The 21845-nt window shown below is 42.6% G+C and overlaps 1 protein-coding gene across 1 annotated transcript; it reads left to right on the forward strand.

Moving 5' to 3' along the window:
• The first annotated feature begins 909 nt into the window (after positions 1 to 909).
• On the forward strand, positions 910 to 21675 carry myom2a (myomesin 2a). Its single transcript, XM_076294893.1, has 36 exons — positions 910 to 1046; positions 2818 to 2904; positions 3729 to 3864; positions 4565 to 4719; positions 4838 to 4930; positions 7104 to 7192; positions 7297 to 7338; positions 7679 to 7840; positions 8545 to 8706; positions 8992 to 9133; positions 9431 to 9627; positions 9868 to 9921; positions 10720 to 10847; positions 11287 to 11470; positions 12407 to 12581; positions 13127 to 13248; positions 14383 to 14570; positions 14692 to 14818; positions 14967 to 15145; positions 15589 to 15703; positions 15860 to 16019; positions 16178 to 16284; positions 16383 to 16427; positions 16594 to 16730; positions 16901 to 17045; positions 17145 to 17204; positions 17327 to 17394; positions 17819 to 17932; positions 18493 to 18580; positions 18683 to 18721; positions 18924 to 19029; positions 19148 to 19311; positions 19620 to 19656; positions 19787 to 19809; positions 19904 to 19959; positions 20645 to 21675. Exons 2-36 carry the CDS (start codon positions 2870 to 2872, stop codon positions 21128 to 21130), a joined length of 4320 nt encoding a protein of 1439 aa, XP_076151008.1. The 5' UTR covers positions 910 to 1046; positions 2818 to 2869; the 3' UTR covers positions 21131 to 21675.
• The last annotated feature ends 170 nt before the right edge of the window (positions 21676 to 21845 follow it).

The raw sequence follows: 21845 nt of genomic DNA on the forward strand, positions 1-21845 counted from the left end.
GCCAATGGATACTTTTTGTTATGTTTTAAGTAGTATTTTATAGGGCAATACATTTTTTGGAAATGTTTCATACTTAGTGCTGACATGGGCAAAGATGTTATAGCTCGATGAAGGCGTTATTTTAATCAACATTTGCAGCGAGGATTCCTCATAGTTATATGTCTGGTGTTGAATGCTTGACGAGCAACGTTCAAACACATACAGTAGCCTAATGGAATGAAAACAGGAGGACACCCCCCACCTGCACCACGTAGCATATGCGCACACGTGCATGTGCACAACAAATTGTCTTATTAGACATAAGTCTGCGAGAGGAACTTTTAATTATGCATTTTACTCATTTCAAAAATGACAAATTAACCTTGCTTTCCAATGATGCAGTGAGTGTACACACGCTCTCTGAAAATTTAATCTCTTGTTAAAAATAGCCGCTGGAGAGAGCTGACTGGTGGAGTGTGAGAAACCTAAAAAGGTCGCACAAGAACAGCACTGTTAACATAATTTAGGAAGTTGTATTTAATTAAATTACTCAAAGAAAAACAAATGAGGGTCTTTCCAAAGACTATTGCGTCTCAGTAAAATATAATTTCTAGGCTGTTACACATAATGTGTAGCCTACTAAAGCCTATTATTCCTGAATTAAATCGCACGTTTTTGACATTCTAAAGTAAAAAGAAAACATTTAAATCTGTATTCGCAGTTTGCTTTGTGAAGATAAATCCAGAATATAACGCACGCTTCGCCAAGTCTTCGATTATAAGAAGCGGATAGTCTGATTCATCAAATTACTGAAAGCAAAATATACATTTTGTTTCAGACTATATTCAGAGTCATTGTGTCCTGCACAGAGTGCGTTAAGCGTAGAAAATGCGTGTGAAAATTGAGGTAAATGCTATATATAGTCTTAAGAGTATCCATACATGGGATGGAAGGGAGATGACATTCCTCCTTCAGTGAGAGCAATATTTTTGTAAGCATCAGCAGGAAGACTCCCAAGCGGGTTCAGGCTGGTCTTCCGACGCTCTGTGCTGTTTATTTCTCTTGGGGTAAGAAGACTTTCTTTTTCTTAATCTTAATGCGAGGTTATTCAGACTGGCTGTACCTGGGTCTGGTTTAGACACTTGTTGGATTATTGATATCTTGAATATCAATTATGGTAGCTTATTATTTGTTAATTCAAATGGTTTATGATAGAATGTGTGACCAGTTAAGGTTGATACAAGCATAGGCTACAGCCCACTGCTTTATATTCTTTAAACAAATGTATTATGTGACAGAGTTGATATACCTGTCCACCTGTAAGATGTTATTTAGAGATAATATTACATAATCTGTATTACATGTGTATCATATTTACACAACTTTTCATCTGAATAACTTCCCTTTTATAGTTTTTTTTAATGCCTCTGGTTTGGACCAAATGTTGTATGGAACTGAAATCTGTAAAATTAGAAAAATAGCCTAAAATAGATAAAATATTTATAGGCCTATAGAGCCTGTTGGTGTAACCTCCTTGGGCTAGCATATTTAGCTTTGAACATTAGATTTCTAAGTTTCTTTCCCATTACATTTCACTGTCTTTCCCACGTCTCAGGGTTATTTTGCCAAATTTATCTTCTCAGCATTCGAATCTTTGGCATTGAGAGGCTCAGCATAGCACTTTTACTCAGTACGGTCGGGCACTTGAACTGTGAGCTGTGCTGATAAGACGGAATGCTGCACGGGGGCCATTACCATGCCCCTGAGAATGAGAGTTCACAATCCCACTGGGTCTCGCTTATGCCGTATGACAGGTTTATGTAATGGGTCAAAACATGTCCACATACTTTTTAAGTGTATCATTCACCTAGGGTAAATAATTGGCCATGTTAGTTGAGAAATGCTGGCAAAGTAAACCTGCATGTTTGGTTCATTCGATCTGCTATAATGTTATTTTTATGCACCACACTTGGTGTGGTTGATAGGTCTCTGTTGAGGTGTTCCCGACATGCCTACTACGGCCATACCATTATATCATCAGAAGCAAAAACATGTTCACCATGTTCACCATGAGCATCTCAGCTCTAAGAAAGTGGTCCAGCACCACTCGTCAAGGTAGGGTGGGCTTATCTGATTGGGTCTGGGCCATGGCCACTCTGCGTGCCAGTGAATGCTTGCTGCAAATGCGCTCCCGCAGGAAAACAACAACAGTCGCTCTGCTGCTCTCCCTCCCCCTTCATTAGCCATTGTCACTTCATCACCAGCTACACTGTCCACGGCCCTCCCACTAGTCTTGATATCTGTTGGGAGTCCTGAGTGGTTCTAGACACACCAGTATCAAAGTGCTTCTTGCTGCGAAATCCCTGCATTCATTGGAGTGGAATAATCCAACGTCAGACTAATGTCTTGTCAGTGGAAGTTATGATGGACCCTGAAACCAGGATTTCTACCACCCACCATCCACGCTTGCAATTGCATACAGCTGCTAAATGGCTCAGCGCAACACACTTGACTTGGATCACATTTCAGAGGGTCAGTCAAAACTGACATGCACATCACAGCGAAGACCAACACAGTGATGAGAAAGGATGCTTGTATGGATACTGTGGATTGAGGAGAATTGGGGAAATGCTTTCTGATGGCAATGCAACAGTAGACTCTCTAGTGCTTGCTGTAGAATGCTGAACTGTGTGCTCATGATCTAAGTGGGTTATTTCATATCTCCCTCCTTGACATATTTGTTACTGAAAGAGGTCCAGCAGCTGTATCAGTTCTGAGTGAATTATGGAGCCAAAGGTGAAAAGGTCACTGATCATGTTCTTTTTTTTCTTTTGACAGGAAATCAAGCTCTAAATCAGTGAAAAAGGAGCAGGCCGAAGCCAGGACGGCTATGGCGGAACCAGCCTATACGGTGCCAGCATTCAGGTCCGCACAAACCCGAGCGCCCATTCTCAGTAGAGATCGGGCTATTTTAAGGGCCTGTAAGAGAACCCTGAGCTACTGCTCAGTTTAACTGTAAGGAAATGTGTCTCTGCTTACTGTATCCCAGCAGCAGTGCGTTGGCGTGGGCTCACCCAAGACAAAATGTCTTCCCTTTTATTCTCTTCCTGAGGAGAATGTTGAGAAATAAAACATATGGTGTCTATTTGAGGAATTACTGATGTTCAGTGAATTCTATTGGCATTTGACATGTGCAACTACTTCCAGTTTTTAATGAAAATATGCACCCATGTCACAGGGCCATAGGGAATGAGAACTCTATGATGAGCATGGAGAACAGACGGGCCTGTTACTGTGGGTAGAGCCTGGTGGTGTGCACAGATGGCTTGGTCATGAGCTGGAAATGTTGCAGTTATGCAGTTGTACTCAAGCAGCACAGATGCACTAATTATGCCTTTGAAATGAATTCCTCTGTGGATATTTGAAGAGATGTGATATGGCTTAAACGACTGCATCACACATTTGCACTTGTAGAATGACCAACTCTCACTAGTGACCTTTGTGTGTCTCTGTGTGGACTGTGGAGGTCAAATGTTATTTTGTCTAAGGGGGTTCATCTCCCTCACTTAAGTGGTTAATATGTTCCACTGGGCGCTGTCCTCATCACAACACTGACAACACAAAGTCCTCAAACATCCACATTCTTTTCTAAAGTGCTTTCACTTTAAACTTTAGCAGTTGATCTTGTTGGTGTTTGATACACAACTGTATTTGTCACACAGAGTCCTTTATTTGTTGTGTTTGTGCAGAAGTGCTGATGACACACCAGAATATCAGCGTGTTGCTGCCCACTGTGGCAGGGGATTGGCTGAGCTGCAGCAGGAGATCCACAGAATTAAAGTGGCCACTCATACCCAAGTGACCAGTCTGGCGATTACAAGAGAGGTCGGTTTCCATCACACAGCACTCATTAAGACACAGACATTCCCCATGCTGCCATGTCCTCTCAACATAAACAGTAAAGGAAATACATTCCAATGGAATATATATGTATCTTAATTACTTTTTGGATATTGTTTAAGGCTTTCCTTATCTTCTGTCCGGGAAAAGTCTTAGTTCATTCACAAGACAGCTTGCACTCAATATAGAACATTTTGATACAAGAAGGCCCTGTAATACAGTTTTACAAGGAATGTCTCTTAATATACAACAGTGGCACAGTTCAGTAGCATGAAATGTCTGTAAAATGGACAAATGTAGTGGGCTGTTGGGGAAATAAAACATATCCCTATCCAAATGATGGTTGGCATTTGACATGTGGCACTTAGACAGTTCTTTAGATACTGAGTGGATTATTTATCCACTCAGTATCTATTATAAGATTTATTATAAGAGCAGCTACTTTCAGTTTTTAGGAAAAATGCACCCATGTCACAGGGCCATAGGCCATCCTATGATCATGCCATCCATCATGCCTAATCTAGCCCTCACCACTCAATTCTATGCGGGTCGTACTTATTCCTCCTCACACGTTTTTGGAAGTGGCTTTGGGTAAAAGCGTCAGCTGAATGACTACATGGAAATGGCAATATCCCGAGTGCCGTCAGCAAGACATCAAGGTCTCTTGTGATGTGTCTTCTCTCAGGTGCAGGAGATCATGTCTGTCAAGAGAAAGATGCCCGTGACGTCCGATAAGGCGCCAGAGTTCCTGGTGGACGTGAGGGCTCACACGCTGTGGGAGAAGATGCCAGTGAAGCTCTTCTGCACTGTGGCAGGCCAGCCTGCTCCTGTGGTCAAATGGTAAACACATTCTCTCCCATGCAGTCAGCGAAAATATTACATTTTGATGATTCAAGACCTGACCAGGCCCATTCTCAGTCACTAGTATTTCTGACCCAACACTACTATGCTCTGGCAGGTATAAGGGGGATAAGCCTGTTGACCCTCTGAGCACACCAGGAAAGTACAAGATGGAGAACAAGTATGGAGTCCACTCTCTGATCATTAGCAGGTACAGTCTAACACCTGCTAAGACAGAAATCCATCTACACCCCCCACCCCCACTCTAAAAAAAAACACCTTAAGAGGAATGTGACCAAATGAAGATGACTGTGTACACAAATTCTTTATTCTTACTTGTTACATTTCATACATTTACTCATAATCTCCTATCCTCCACGTTTCTATATGATGTTTAACATTTCAGCATTCAGTTGCTGTAACTTTCACAGTTGCTGTAACATTCACAGTTGCTGTAACTTTCACAGTTGCTGTAACTTTCACAGTGGCTGTAACTTTCACAGTTGCTGTAACTTTCACAGTGGCTGTAACTTTCACTGTTTGCTGTAACTTTCACAGTGGCTGTAACTTTCACTGCTGCTGGATGTCTGAGGAGCAGGCAGTGTTTGGGAAGAGCAGAGAGCAGAGCAGAGCAGAGCAGTGCCCTAAAGGCAGCCTGTTAGAGGCATGGGGAGCCTTTGGGTGGGAGGCAGCTTTTCCTATTTAGTCTTGGTGGGGGGGAACACTTGTCCTGCCCTCGTCTTGAAGACGCCTCAGCTGTTCGTGGCGCTCTGCTTAGCTCAGTGTCATTCGATCCCAAAATGCCTGACATCTGCTCTCTCAGAGCGGTCACTGTACCAGGTCAGAGAGGATCTCACAGCCATAACCACCAGCCCTTAGCTGTGCATGAACAGGGTTTCTTCAACAGTAGAATTGGCTCTTTTTGACACACAGACTCTTCCTCATGGAGAAGTGAGGGGTGGGAGGGGGGAAGACTATGGAGGTGGACATCAGGCAGCAGGATCTCAAGTTAACTGCCAAGGAAACCGAGAGACTTTAAAATAGTCCTCGCAGGGTGAAGGTCACATTTCTTCCTTCTATTCTCACCTCAGAGGCCGTTCCCTCCAGCGCTCCGAGGCATGTCTTAGACCCCCATCGTCCAGTACAGTCCGATTGTGTGAGATCATTTTCCGTGCGTGACATTGACAACGGGTGGAAACAACTTTGATCATGCTCTTAATAAGGGAGTGTGAAGGTTAAAGGAAATGTTTTGGAAGAAGGGAGTGTCTATGCTAACACTGGGACTGGTGATTCCCTTTGGTGCTACCATATGATACCATTTGATTCCCTCTGTTGCCACCATATGATATCATTTGATTCCCTCTGTTGCCACCATATGTAATTATCACCCATATTCTACCAGAGCTGTAATCTTGACATGATGTCACTGATGTTGCCCATTACATCAGAATCTCTTATCAGGGTGTGGATAGAAATAGGAAGCTCACAGGGAAAGCTCTGTGGGAAAACAGAGTCATTATTAACACTGATTTTTAACATCTAAATCCAATTTCCAAATACTTCCAGTGTAAGTGAAGTGTTGAAGTACTCCATGTGTTAGTGCCTTATTATTAATGTGTGCAGCGTGGGCTGGAGGGCACTTCAGATCAGATCAGATCAGACACTGTTTGAGAGTAATGTTAAGTTCTTTATTCTTTGAGGTGAAACAGTTTCCTAAATGTTAAGGAAATGGTAGACAATGGTACATTTGAGTGAATTGACAACAGGAACACTGAGTACATTTACAAAATGTAATTCTAACAAGTGGACTTAATATGTTACGTAAGGGATAATGTATAGAACGCCGGTCATTATTGGGAAAATAAGTCCCGACAGGGCGAACCGGACCCCGACGCGCAGCGCCCTGAAGGGACTTATTTTCCCAATAATGACCGGCGTTCTATACATTATCCCGCTTATTACATGGCTACTTGCCAAAACAAAATAATAAACTTCCCACGATATGACTTTAGCCTACATAGCCTAGCCTATTTGTTACCGTTCATTGTGGCATTTGCTGAGAAACATAGTTCGCAACAACACACGTTGAACTTGAATCAAACATTCTTTAGAACACACCTGATCAACCGTCTGCTTTCACTTTTGAATGAAGTTCCAGTTCTTGCGTAGTGATATGAAATACCTGAAGTAGAAGCACAAACTCCGTTGCCATTGACAGCGGTAATGACATGAAAATATTTTACCGTAGAACTTTGGGAAAGCCCATTGAAGTCAATGGAGCGTTCTACTTGCCTTGCGAAGAGCCGTGTATTAACTGGTGATTAATGTAGATATGTAGATCTATAGTACTGTATCTGATGTGAAGTGTGTTTATGTCCCGGCAGATGCACTGTGTCCGATACTGCCCAGTACAGTGCAGTGGCCACCAACACCCATGGAAAGGCCACCAGCAAGGCCACCGTCACCGTCAAGAGTGAGTCTGACTCTGAACACACCCAGCACATTAGAACTAGATCAGTGTTGAGAGGAGAGAGAGAGCCTGTACTGTGTCTATAAGTCATGTGCTGTGTTCCACAGGGCCTGCTGGAGCTGGAGATCTTTCCCATCTGCCTGGCTTAGGTGAGTCAGGAGCACAAGGCCAGCACCAACACAACAAGCTACGGTGGAGATCACAGACCATGCTTAACCTCTAAACATTACATACATAAACATTATATATATACTGTATATATATACATACATAAACATTTATATGTATTATGATGCTTCCATGTGTTGTAATACATTTTAAGCATAAAGTCATCCTGTGTCAGTCACACATCATTTGTCAGTGTCACATTCAGTGATGGTTAATGGTACCGGTGATATTTGTACGATGGTTTCTCAATGATTTGAAGTGTTTAGTTAATCCCCTCCAGTAGGTCACCATATGTCATCATGTATTTTGCTTGTTCTATAGTGCCCATTACTCCAACTCATGCCAGCAAGCTGGATGTCACTTTGTTGGACACCTTTGGCGTGACCTTCGGCACTGAGGGCGAATCATGCAAACTGGTGACCACCATGGTGGTTGTGCCAGACCTGCCCAACCTGCCCCCTGAAGTCATGTGGTTCAGAGATGGTGAGCAATGGGTCCAACAGGACATGTAACACTGTAATTGTGTTCAGACATTAAAGGCATTTGCAAACTTTGCTATGTACATGGCAATGGTTATGGTTATGGTAATGGTTATGGTTATGGTTATGGTAATGGTTATGGTTATGGTAATGGTAATGGTTATGGTTATGGTTATGGTTATGGTAATGGTTATGGTTATGGTTATGGTTATGGTAATGGTTATGGTTATGGTAATGGTTATGGTTATGGTTATGGTTATGGTAATGGTAATGGTTATGGTAATGGTTATGGTTATGGTAATGGTAATGGTTATGGTAATGGTTATGGTTATGGTTATGGTTATGGTTATGGTTATGGTAATGGTAATGGTTATGGTAATGGTTATGATAGATAATTTTGTTCAAAGCGACATACAACAATAAACATCATCATCACAAATGAACAATTCAAAGTGGTCATATAGCCTACATAAAAAATACTACTAGTAATAATAGACTAAATCATTTTACCAGAATAATAACAGTAGCAAATGGTCACAATAACAACAACCATAAACATACAAACCGTGACTGCCAAGAAAAACGAATGAGTTATTGTTGAGTGTTTAATCATTTGCTGTTTGAAAGTAGTACCAGTATGGTGAGGTTAGCTCTGCTAGCAGCACTAACATATTCAGAATCCTCAGTGCTCATCTCCTCTCTGTCCAGATAAATTGCTGGCACAATCTAAGTGGGCAGAGATGTCCGTTGGTGGAGGTGCTGCCACTCTCACCCTCCCCCACCTCAACAAGGACGATGAAGGCCTGTACACCGTGCGCGTCTGGTCTAAGGACGGCACTGCTGAACACAGCGCTTACCTGTTTGTGAAAGGTACTTTGGCATAATTTCTCCACCCTGTATACCATAAGGAGATCCTGTGTGTATGACATGTCAGAAAAGCTTTCCCTCCTATGCTAATACAGTTACAATAATATTTGTATAATGTGCTGATAATATTTGATGATTTAATGGTTTTAGGTATATTTTATTGTATATCAGTATTCAGTGGTTGCAACAGCAGCATCATAGCCACCATTTTGAAGCTGATTCAGAGCTTGTAGGCTGTAGTGTAGGACTGCTGTGTCTTCTCCCATGCCGACTGTAAGTGTCTCTCAGATGCTGCTGCACCTGTTGCTGGGGCACCTGGTGCTCCCATGGATGTGAAGGCCTCCGACGCAAACAAGGATTACGTCATGGTGACCTGGAAACCCCCTAACATCACCACCGAGGGGGCCATCAAAGGATATTTTGTGGACAGGTGAACTCTTGACACTTAAGACTTAAGCTACTGCTAACTGAGAAATAGGCAGCTGGTAAGGTTATAACTGGACATTTAACACTAACAGATATGTTGGTCAGTTATGTCATGAAAGTAGAAGCCCATCAGTGTGATTGAGGTATGTATCTTCAGTGAGGTCAGCAACGTGGATTAACTGCTAATAAATGTGGGATATGTAGTTGACATGGGGCAGCAACACATTTGAGGTCAGGCATTGGAATAATACTTGTTTTCCTCTGAGCTGTCTTATCCTCAAATATTGTTTTGTTTCTTCAGACGTGAAGTTGGCTCCACTGATTGGGTCCAGTGCAACGACGCTCCTGTCAATGTCTGCAAATACCCAGTTCATGGTCTGGCCATAGGACACTCCTACCACTTCCGTGTCCGGGCCGTGAACAGCGTCGGAATCAGCAGACCCTCCAGGAGGTCCGATGGCGTTTCTGCCCTCCACACTGCTGCGGGCGAGATTGAAGGTAGACATTCCCGACTGTCTAAAAATGTGCGGCAAGAAAGCATTACAGGTCCATTCATTTTCAGCATTACATCGTCTTAAATTTTGCTGTCTATCAAGGATTAGAATCATCAAGAGGAAGCACTGTGTTCTGTGGAATGTCACTGGGTAGACTGCACATTGACTAGTACACCTGTGGCATTCCTTTTGGCAAAAAGAGAGCTTTTAAATCATCCAACATTATCTTTGTTTGTTAAAACAGTGATTAAAATCGATGGGAAATATGACATTGTGATTCACCAAGAGGACCTTGAAGGTAGTATAAATGAGTGAACTAGCTGTCTAAGCTAATTCCAATCAAAAATTTAATACCGTATCAATTAACAGATGTTTCACAAAAAGCATGTTCTCTTAGCCAGTAGCAGTAAGTAGCAGAAGTTTGTTATCTCATTGACTAAACTAAATATTCAGTTAAAATATTAAACTAATGTACAATGATTTTAATTCAAGAAATAACGTTATGTCAAGAGAAAATAGACTAATCTCATTAAACGTTATTGTAAATAAAATGAAAAATAAAAACATTTGTAATGTTTCACAGATGCAATACAATGTTTCACAGATTAATACAATATAACCTGTCTAATAGTTCACCTGTCACATTCTTTCTGATCAAATTTTCTGTAAAGTAGGTCTATCTTTTGCTAAAACTGTAATACATTTAACAAACAAAAATACTAATAATCCTAACTATACCTACCAAACTTATCATCTTCATTGTCATCTCCATCATAATAACCTTTCTGAAATTCAGCATTCAGATTCATTAACTAACCAACGAAAACCATTTACATTAAGCAGACATTCAACACTATGCAATAAAGATGTGGTTACACTACAGTTTGCAATGCCTGTCACCAATGTCAAATTTTAATCAGGCTGCACTAATCCGGCATCATTCACTGATGGTTAAAGTGATTTAGTTTTAGTGCTGTCATGCTTTCTCAGGTATCTGTTGGTAATAGGCATGAAGAACAGCACACTTGGGGTGTAATCACATCTTTCACCGGTGTGGTGCGCTGAAACTGACCTCCTGTTCTGTACATGTGTGTAGGTTATGTCACGTTGCCAGGGCCGCCCAGTGACGTGCATGCCTCAGAGATAAACAAAACGTATGTTGTCCTCAGCTGGACGCCACCCTCCCCTAGTGGTCGGGCACCGCTGTGGTACCTCATCGAGAAGGTGTGGTCACTTTCACATGGTTACTCCTAAACCATGCCACCACGCTTCACCATGCATATTCAAATTACAAATCTGCTGTGTTAAGCTCATGGATTCATAAGTGCCTGGCATATCTCTTCTGGTTTACTGGCCCAATTCTATTCAAATTCTAATTCAAGTTTTATTTTGTGTTAAATTTGGTCATTTTGCCCACTTACAGGGCTGACATTGAGTGTTCTCAAATGTGGCTTTATGAATCTCCATTTGCACCTGTTTGTTGGGTAACTGTGCACTGCAAGCCAGAGGTGTGCCAGAGAACAGGTGAATCCTCTACGCTTGTGTAGCTTCTCCTCCCTACAACTCACAGCTCTACTCCCTCCACCCCCACCCCTCCCCAACATCTTGTCCCCACCCTTCTGTGCCCCCACCCCCACCCCACCCTAACATCTGTGCCCCTCAGTGTGTGGGGGAGGGCCAGCTGTGGCAGAGGCTGAACACAGCTGTGCAGCTCTTCTCCCCCCGCTACCCCATTTTTGATCTCGAGGATGGGAAAGCGTACCGCTTCCGTGTGACCGCAGTCAACAAATACGGGCCAAGCGAGCCCTCCGAGCCGTCCGGTTTCATCCAAAAGAGGGACCCCTATGGTAAGATGGTGCAGTTCCACGGGTGCACGTATTTCTAGCGCACAGGCAATGTGTTGGGACATGTTTGGGCCCTATATCTGCTCATTGAATCTACTGATCTGTTGATACTGTTGATGAAGATTTACTGGTGATCAAACATCTTGATAAGCTCATGGCTGGTCTCCTGCAAATATATTTTTTTTATCAATGTCCAAGTTATCTGTTCCAAGAATGTGCAACTTTGATTAAGGAGATGATAATGGAAATGTGTTATCTTTAAACAATGTAATAAACAATGCAAAAAATAGAGGAAGAAATCTGATCAAAGAAATCACCCCAATCTTTATCCCTTATATGTTAAGCTATAGTGATAGTGATATGCAATATATAAAAACTATGCCAAATAGCAACAATAGTAATGCTATAGTTGTACTGTGTTTCTTTTCAGAGAGTGAGCATGCTGTGGGTATGTAATGTATTATCTTAAAAAGCAAAGCCAAAATAGCTTCCTATAAACCTTCACAGCCTCTTTAAACATCTTCCCTTTTCAATAACAACACCTTTAAAATGTGTTTAAAATCGTCTGATTGCTGTGTCACATGATACTGCTGGTCACTGGTGCTGACCGCACACACCTATTAAACCACGTGTCCTAATCTGAAATCTTTAAAGAAACCAAGTCACAGTGCACACAAAACAGTAGCAGCAAAGTTGCATTACAGTCATTTGCCTTAAAAATACCGGTACAGGTAAGCAACATTGTTTGGTTATCTTTGATGGATGTTTACGTTTATGTTTACTTTTATGTTTACTTTTATGTATCTATTTGCACAAAATGGAAACCCACCTCTAATATAGTAATGTATGCGGTATCAACAAAGTCAAATATAGAGTCATCAACAATGGCACTATATCTATACAATATTGCACACAACTGATATGATGAATTGTTTGCAGGTGTCCCCTCTGCACCTGGAAAGGTTGTCGCCACCAGGAATGGCAAGACCTCTGTCTTTGTGCAGTGGGACCCCCCCAAACACCCCAACAACCTCATGGGCTACTACATCGATGCCTGTATGCAGGGCTCCAAGGGATGGGTGGCCTGCAACCACAGGCCATACAAACACACCAGGTGAGTTACCTGAAAAGGTACGGGCCAGATCGTCCCGTTGGCAACATCTGGAAACACACCTAGAAGTGAGAGTCTATTTTTGACTTGAATGGGATGAGATATGTGACACTGAATGATATACTTTTGAGTTGAAGTCACAATGTGGAACAATGAATACAATTAAAGGTTGTAGAAGAAGTGTTGTCACCAAATAAGTTAAACCCACAGCTAGTAACAATATATTTGAATGTGCTAAGTAAAAATACAGCTGTAATCCAAGCTAGCTCAAATACAGCTGTAATCCAAGAGCATGCCAAATCTGAATAGACATTATTAGCACTGCTAACTATTCACAGCACAAACTATGTTTAGACTAGGAGTATAAGTACTGGGGTATTTCCTATTTTACTCATTTGCATTTAGATTTACATGTATGTTTAGGTTTACATTCAACTGATGTTTTAATTCAATGTGACTACCGTAAACATCTTTCCTGCTGAGGTGATTGCACTGAGATGTTAAACCCGATGCTCACACCTCATGCAGCCTGTGTCCTGTGTGTCCAGGTTTGTGGTCCATGGTCTGGTTCAAGGAGAGACGTACACTTTCCGCGTCCAGGCCGTCAACACTTACGGACTCAGTGATGAGTCCCAGGAGTCTGACCCTCTGTTTGTGGACGCTGCCCTGAGTAAGTCAGCCCCACTGACCCCTGTCTGACAGATAGACCGTGTTGTTATATATTTAATTTTTTACATTTTTATAATTATTAATGTTTTTAAGACAGATTGTTCCCTCTGTTCAGTAAGGTATTTTATTATGGTCTCAGTTATGATGGAATTCTTCAGATCAAATAGATTTTTTGGAGAAGGCTTTTCACAAGAAATCATGTTCAAACTGTTGCTGTTTTGAGACAGAGTGTTGCTAAACATTAAATATGTCTTATTCCATAGAGGGTGTAGAGTATGGTATGTATAATGTGTGTATCACTACCACAGGTTAATTGTAAGTCTTGCCTAAGGCACACCTCACGCTGAAACAAGTTCTCCTGCCAACACCCCCATCCCTGTAGTCAAAGCAGGATTGACTGCGTTTGTACATGTTTTTAAAGATATGTTTCGGCTGTCACTGCAAAAACGTACAAAAAATAAGACGACATGCTAAACACCTTCTATACTAAATTCACATAATGAGCTTAGATCGTGAACACGCACATAGATCTTGGAACATTGTTGTGTGGAATGTAAAGGGCACGTACACTGGTTTCACCTGTTGCTTCATCTGTTTCACCTTTTATTATTTAGTATCAAACTAGTGAATGTAATGTGTTGTTGTTGCTGTTGTATTGAGCTAATTAAATTGTTATTATATTGCATTTATTATATTTTTGAATAATCCATAATATCCCAGGAAACATGGTATGTACATTTGTTTTTACATATAATTGCATAGCCTTAGTGACCTTGACAAAAATATAATTATTCCTCCACATGGAGGAACATATAAATCTATGGGTCAAGGGTATGATATGCATGATATGTCTGCATGCAGCCATGGGGAATTTGGCTGCAATGTTGGGTAGAATGATCATCTGACTTTGACGTTTCTAAACCAAGCCAATGCCCTGTGAGGTCTGAAGTCATGCCAATAAAGTTGATTGAAACAGAATTGTGCTCTTGTTAGATTTAGATGACATTACTGTGGGCTTAGCTTTTGCTAACACACACACACACACTGAACAGTTTAGCAAGTCATCTTCAGACATAGAGACAGGTTTCATAACGAAAAGAGCAGTGGTCATGTGTTCCTCTTCGTCCACTCACAGCTGCCCCCTCTGCCCCTCACGGCATCACCCTGCTCAGCTGCGACGGCTCCTCCATGACGGTGGCCTGGAAGCGCCCCAAGAACACCGGCGGCAGCAAGATCACAGCCTACTACGTGGACATGCGCGAGGCGGCCTCCCTCAAGTGGAGAGAGGTCAACGCAGCCGCTGTAAAGGAGAGAATCTACAAGGTAATGCCGCCATCTGCACGCGACCAAAAAGATCGCTTTGACAAACATGTCAGGATGAAGCGGTCATGTTAGATGCACATAACTGATGCACTGTGATGATGGTGGGGTTGCCTCTGTGCAGGTGGAGGGCCTCACTGCTGGCGTGGCCTATGAGTTCAAGATCCAGGCAGGAAACCTGGCAGGTGTGGGAGTTCCATCTGAACCCAGCAAACCTCTCCTCTGTGAGGCCTGGACTATTGCTGAACCAGGTCAGCTCCCAAGACGGTCATCACTGTCACTACATTCCTTTACCATCAACGTATCATTCGCCTCAGCGTCAGATGGACCAGTGACTTTAGTGAGGAACAACACATAGCAGTGAGTTCTCACCAGGCTGTTTCATGTTTGCTTTTGCAGGCCCAGCCTACGACATCAAGTTCTCTGAGGTGCGTGACCACTCCCTGATCGTCCTGTGGAAAGCCCCCGTATACACCGGTCAGAGCCCCGTCACGGGCTACATCCTGGAGATGGCCAAGAAGGGCTCCTCAGATTTTGTCAAACTGACAGAAGAAGCCATCGCCCACCGCTACTTTAAGGTAAAAGGCTTATTCGCGATACTACTGAAACCACAATTTGCTGTGAGGTCTATGGTGTGCTCAAGGTAGCCTCAGAGCTGAGGTCAATTTGCTGTGATGTGTATGGTGTTCTCAAGGTAGCCTCAGAGCTGAGGTCAATTTGCTGTGATGTGTATGGTGTTCTCAAGGTAGCCTCAGAGCTGAGGTCAATTTGCTGTGATGTGTATGGTGTTCTCAAGGTAGCCTCAGAGCTGAGGTCAATTTGCTGTGATGTGTATGGTGTTCTCAAGGTAGCCTCAGAGCTGAGGTCAATTTGCTGGGATGTGTATGGTGTTCTCAAGGTAGCCTCAGAGCTGAGGTCAATTTGCTGTGAGGTCTATGGTGTTCTCAAGGTAGCCTCAGAGCTGAGGTTTATTGCATACCACCGGCACTCCAACTCACTCTGCCATTTCATGTGTGTGCAGGTGAAGGGTCTGGAGGCCGGAGCAGCGTATGTGTTTAGAGTGCGTGCGGTTAATGAGCAAGGTGTGGGCAAAGCCTCGGCCATCTCAGAATCAGTGCTGGCCAAAGCCTTGCCAGGTACAACCACACTGCACATGCAGCAGAACACACATTGAAATTATTTAATTAACCTTTCAGTGTTAAACCTGTGATTATGTTTAACAAATGACCATTCTTATTAGCACTGATAATGAGTCCCATTTTATTTCATATGAACTCTTTTTTTATACAAAGGTGCAAAGGAGATTGAATGTGGAGTGGATGAGGAGAGCGGCGACATCTTTTTGTCTTTTGAAGCATGTGAGTTAGCTGAGACCTCAAAGTATGTGTGGTCAAAGTCCTACAAAGAAATCACCGATTCTGGAAGAGTCTCCATTTCATCTAAAGGAAAACAGTAAGTTTGGTCTCACATTATGCTTTGCTTCCCTCAGGCATAAAAAACAAAACAATGTAGACTATATTTGATTCCTTAAGCATTAAAACAATGTAATTACAAGATGGCACGGTGTAATAAACCAATGATGTGCATGCGTGTGTATTTTCCCTCTTCAGCTCCAAACTGACCTTCACCAACCCCGAGGCTGCTGATCTGGGCACTTATTCTGTGGCTGTGACTGACACCGACGGTGTCTCTGCTAGTCATAAACTCACTGACGACGGTAGGTGGAGAACACCATGGGGTATTCAGGTTGTTTTTGATGATTCCCATTATTTTACCGTGGGATGTTGAATTTGGATTCTTTTATTCTCTTCGCAGCTCTGAAAAAAATGCTGGAACTCAGCTACAATATCAGACACCCAAGTAAGTGTCCAGATATTTAGAATTGTGCTTTCTTCAGTGTGTCTGCGACTTTAGGCTGGGATTCATTGGTGACTTACAGTAGCTGTTGAAGTTATGTGGTAATGAAAATAGACCAAGTTTTGCCAATTCGAGGTGTTAATGATATATATCTCTGTTATCTTTTCAGTTGTGCCGTTGAAGACGACCCTGAACTACGAGGTCCTTGAGAAAGGCCACGTGCGCTTCTTCCTGCAGGCCCGCAAGCTGTCCCCCGCGGCCTCGTACAGGTTCATCGCCAACAACAAGGAGGTGGCCGCCGGTGAGGTAGGGCACCATGTTCTCTTCCATTCAGCGTCCACGCTGTATGTAAACTCATGTCTCATGACATCTGTATTTACTGTCATAGACTGGACTTTCAGAAATAACCCTTTTTAAATTAGTACTTAATTTATTCTCAATTAACACTTTGTTGACTTTCTTTTCATGTGATGTAGGGCATTAAGATCAGCCATGATGCTGCTACTGGTGTCATCCAGATGACTGTGGAGCACTTTACCAGAGCAAATGAGGGAACATACACCGTTCAGATCACTGATGGAAAAGCCAAAAACCAAAGCTCCCTGGTCCTGGTGGGAGATGGTGAGAGGTTTTAACAGTTTATCTTTTTCATTTGTATGGGTGTTCCACTTATGCCGTCTGCAAAAATAATCTTTCATTTGTTTGTCTGTTCTTTTTTAGTCTTCAGAGCTGCACTTAAAGAGGCTGATTTCCAAAGGAAAGAATTCATCAGGAAACAAGGTTGTGACATGTTTATTGACATCAATAGTAGATACTGACTTCCTCCCTAGTCATTTCCAGACATATTTTGTTTGCTCCTCTTATATTTTATTATTATTTTTTATTTTATAACCTCCATTTAGGTCCACATTTCTCCGAGTACATTTCCTTCTATGTGGATGATGACTGCACCGTCATGCTGACCTGCAAGGTACAACAGTCCCACAGTTGGAACATGATGCAGCTGTATAAGAGGGACGCTAACAGCTGCACCTTGTTAAGCTGTTCTATTCTATTCCAACCAGCAGCGTCTAGAATATATTAGAATTGTTAGATTCAGTCCTCAGAAAGAGTTCTTTAGTCAAGCTACTGTCAAAGAAAACTACTATAAGGTATAGTAATATAATAATATAATAAGATAATATAATATAGGTATAATATTAATATAAAATAATATACCGGTATGTATAATAATAATATAAATATTACAGTGATTGTTTTGGCTTTATTCTTCCAAGTGAAGACAGTCTAACATGGGACCACAGGAACCAACAATACAGAGAGGAAAATTAAATTGTTTTGTGGACTATGTATGTCATCAGAATACACATTTTTGATTTTGGCCTTTGTCATAGCTTGCTAATGTGAAGAAAGAGACAACTTTCCACTGGTTCAAGGATGATGAGGAGGTTGTCCCTGAAGTTGCACCCAATGTGATGTCTGGAAGTTGCACACTCCCTCTTCCATTGGTAAGGCTCCATCATCAGGTACACATTGTGATTGTTTAAACTAATAGTTAGAGGACCTGCTGCTAACTTCCCCTGTGGTGTCTGTGTTAACCGTGAACTTGTATCTAGATCAGTAATGTGTAATGTCAGTCAGTAATGTCAGTCATGTGTGCCGTGATGTGTGCCACTACTAAGAGAGAGTTGAGAAAGCCGCAGGAGAGCAGCTTACTGTGATGCCATCAAATGCACACTGGGACAGACCAGTCGTTGCTCCAGTTTTCCAGAGCAGTTCAAGTTATGCAATGTCTGTTGGCCACGGTACAGTAAGTCCTCAGGGGCTTCTCCTGGAGACATGTGTAGTCAGCTAGGAAGAGAAGTCGGGTAAGAAAAAAACACAGTTTCCTTTCAAACCTGGTGGGTGTCAAACACTCCCACTAACCAGCTGATGCACCCACTGCCTTCTCTGACATGCTTCATGACACAGCACATTTACTTTCTGAACCCAGGATGTCCACTTTTGGCATTATGTCACCTTTTTGAGTATTGTCATACTGTAATGAACATTTTTCCATGTCGAACAGTTCTCAAGAAAAGACCAGGGCATTTACAAAGCCACTCTGAGTGATGACAGAGGAAAGGACTCATCCGTTTTTGACATTTCTGGTGCAGGTACATACTGAAATATTCTAATTCTGTTCAGTTTCTTCAGCATTGAAATGCAAACAATGCCATTTCATTTTTGTGCTGTCCCTTCTGCCCCCTTTTCTCCAGTATTTGAGGACATCATCAATGCTATTGCTCATATTGCTGGTATGTATGACACACACAATCACACACAAACAACAGAAAAACTCCACCTCCATTTTTCTCCCATTCTCATAAATAATCAGTCATCAGCCCCTAGTTTGGCGAGTTGTGTGGTGGCGGGTGTGAAGTGTGACGGGCGTGGTGTTGTGTGGTGGCGGGTGTGAAGTGTGACGGGCGTGGTGTTGTGTCCTGTGCGCTCCCCCAGGCTCCTCGGCCTCTGAGCTGGTGCTGCAGTGCACTCCTGAGGGCATCAGGCTGCAGTGCTACATGAAGTACTTCACCGAGGAGATGAAGACCCACTGGTTCCACCGGTACGTCCACATGACTCCACAACTGCCTTGAGTGTGGAGCGGCCGTTTGTGTCTGAGTTTAAGAGCACTGTAGCACTTAGCAATGTTTGGAAAACATGTATTTGTATTTGCTGTGTAGGGAAAGCAAGATTGCGTCGTCTGAGAAGATGAGGATTGGAGGCACTGCTGAGATGGCCTGGATGCAGATCTGTGAGCCCACTGATAAGGAGAAGGGGCACTACACCATCGAGATCCACGATGCCACAACGTCCCACAACCGCACCTTTGACCTCTCTGGACAAGGCAAGCGCTTCATCTGAAAAAACATATGGGTGGACATAGTGTCCAGCATGTTTCACTGTGAAACTTGCCATGTGAAGTTGGAAAGACATTTGCTGTCATATTTGCACAGCTTCAGAAACACAAATAAAACTGAAAATAGGCCTCAGGTATATGGGTTGCATCAGAGTGGTTATGAGTCATGTATGCACATATTATTCACATTTATACTTTTTAGTAATTAAATGTCCAGGTACAATGTGTCATATACCAGTTACGGATAACCCTATGGAATTTGGACTCAACATATGTTTCCCTTTCCATTGATACAGCATATTCAGATGCATACGCAGAATTCCAGAGGCTGAAGTAAGTTATCATTACTATTGATTTAATGTTGAAGTATCACCATTTCCTTGGAATCCAAATGATTGATAATGATAATTGATTATGATTAATGATTTTTCATGCTCTCTTTCTCTTTTCTTTCATTACATAGAGCTGCTGCATTCGCTGAGAAAAGTAAGTCTGCTGTGTGCCATGTAGATATTTTGGTTTGCATATTATTTTATTTGAATGACAGTTTCCACAATAATAATCACAATTTCTTCCATAGACCGTGGCAGAGTGGTCGGTGGTTTGCCAGATGTTGTCACTATCATGGAGCAGAAGGTAGGCTTGTGCTTACATTGTGTTCAGGCCTGTATCCTTGATCCTTGATCTGTATAGTGAAAACATGTGATCAAGGTCAAGGTCAACTTTAATATCCCCTCGGGGAAATTCATGTGGTCAACATTGCACGTCTCACAAAACATATAGTACCCAAGACAAATGACAAAACAGATAAACAGTAGACCATAGATCAGTGTTTCTCAAAGTGTGGTCTAGGGACCACTGGTGGTCCGCAAGCTATCCTAAGTGGCCCGTGAGCAGACGTGGTAAAATATAATAGATGAGTTGTTTGCCATATTGAACCAACTTGTATGTAAATCCAAACAGTTCTGCAACACTGCCAATTGTGTGCGAGTTGTATGCCAGTTTAAATCATATGAATCCTCTGACATAAAAAGCAATGTGCAAAGACAATAAGCAAGGTGGTTCAGTGAGTAGGCCTATTATGTAATATACTGTTGAAGTAGGTGTACTGTTTTTTTTTTTTTTATCTAGGTGATCCGTGAGTTTTTTTATATTGGTTAAGTGATCCTTGGTCTGAAAACGTTTGAGAAACACTGCCATAGATCATAGATGAATGACTCATAGATGAATATGCCTGAGAGGTCTGGTCATGGAAGCTGGTGTGCAGTCTTACAATGTTCTAGTGCCCCTGTGTCAGTATTCACTTTCTCTCCTATCTCAGTCCCTGAGCCTGACCTGCAACGTCTGGGGCGACCCCACCCCAGAGGTCACCTGGTTCAAGAACGAGCAGGAGGTGGTGTCTGATGCGCACAGCAAGATCGCCTTTGAGAGCGGCAAGTTCGCCAGCCTCACCATCACTGCTGTTACCGTCGAGGACTCCGGCAAGTACAGCATCAACGTACGGAACAAGTACGGCGGTGAGTTTGTGGAGATCACCGTGAGCGTCTACAAGCAGGGAGAGAACATCCCTGAGCCCAAGATGGGCCACATGTCTAAGCCGGCCACTCCCGCCCCTCCCAAGTCCCCAGCGCCCACACGCGTCAAGTCTCCAACTCCCACCCCTCCTCCATCCGTCAAGTCTCCAACTCCCACCCCTCCTCCGTCTCTCAAGTCTCCAACCCCACCAAAGTCACCAACCCCACCAAGGAGTGCCAAATCCCCAACCCCTCCCAGATTTATGAAGTCCCCCACCCCTCCTAGGAAGTAAACGCATGGTTTCCATGGTTTTGAAAGCCTGTGAATGATGGAGGTGTTGATTTTGCTCATTTGTAGCATGAGCATAAAACGAAAAAAATAAAAAAGAAGGTCGATAGCCGTCTAGGTACATCACTTACTATTTGCTGAGGTGGTCATAGAATGGGATGCTCTTTAAGCTGAAGAGCAGTGTTGGTCTGCTAGAGAGTTGAGCAGCGGTCAGAGAGAGACGTAGAGGGAGAGGGTCAGTAACCAGACAGATGCAGTGCCTGCTTTTGCCTCTACTCTGCGCAGTCACCAGCACTGTGTTGAAATCTGGCCAGCTTAGATTGAAGTTTGCTTTTGTTGTACTGTGCAATGAAGAAGATGATTGTTGGGTAAACCCACCATTTGGTTGCCCTCCAGAAAAAGAAATAAACATGGCGCTATTTGTGCTTTATACGTCACTAGCTGTGGTGAGCACCACATCTATATATACTTGTATCTTTTTGTGTCTTTGCAATGTTGTGTGCCCTACTCAAGGATTTGTGTTTGGAATAAACATCAGTAATCACCTTCTCTCTGGTTGCTTCATCATTTCTTATTCCTCATGAGAAAACAAACAAAAGTATCTACAGTGAGAATAGATTACCTGTTTATGTTCTCATGATCAGCCCCAGGGCTATAGTGTTCAGCTTAAATACAGCATTAAAGTATTCACTCGTGCTGGGACATATCTCAAATAAGGT

The sequence above is a fragment of the Alosa pseudoharengus genome, unplaced genomic scaffold (assembly GCF_046254945.1).
Source record: "Alosa pseudoharengus isolate Yale_2024_CS ecotype anadromous, Long Island Sound unplaced genomic scaffold, YU_APseudo_1.1 YU_APseudo_1.1_scf_1, whole genome shotgun sequence".
Classification (NCBI taxonomy): Eukaryota; Metazoa; Chordata; class Actinopteri; order Clupeiformes; family Clupeidae; genus Alosa; species Alosa pseudoharengus.

What these genes read in the sequence shown, in the direction of transcription:
- myom2a (XM_076294893.1), top strand. Translation starts at nt 2,870, where the DNA reads ATGGCGGAACCAGCCTATACGGTGCCAGCATTCAG. An exon ending in CCTGGTCCTGGTGGGAGATG is followed by an intron (nt 17,046 to 17,144) that starts GTGAGAGGTTTT and finishes GTTCTTTTTTAG; the next exon opens with TCTTCAGAGCTGCACTTAAA. An exon ending in TGCTATTGCTCATATTGCTG is followed by an intron (nt 18,722 to 18,923) that starts GTATGTATGACA and finishes GCGCTCCCCCAG; the next exon opens with GCTCCTCGGCCTCTGAGCTG.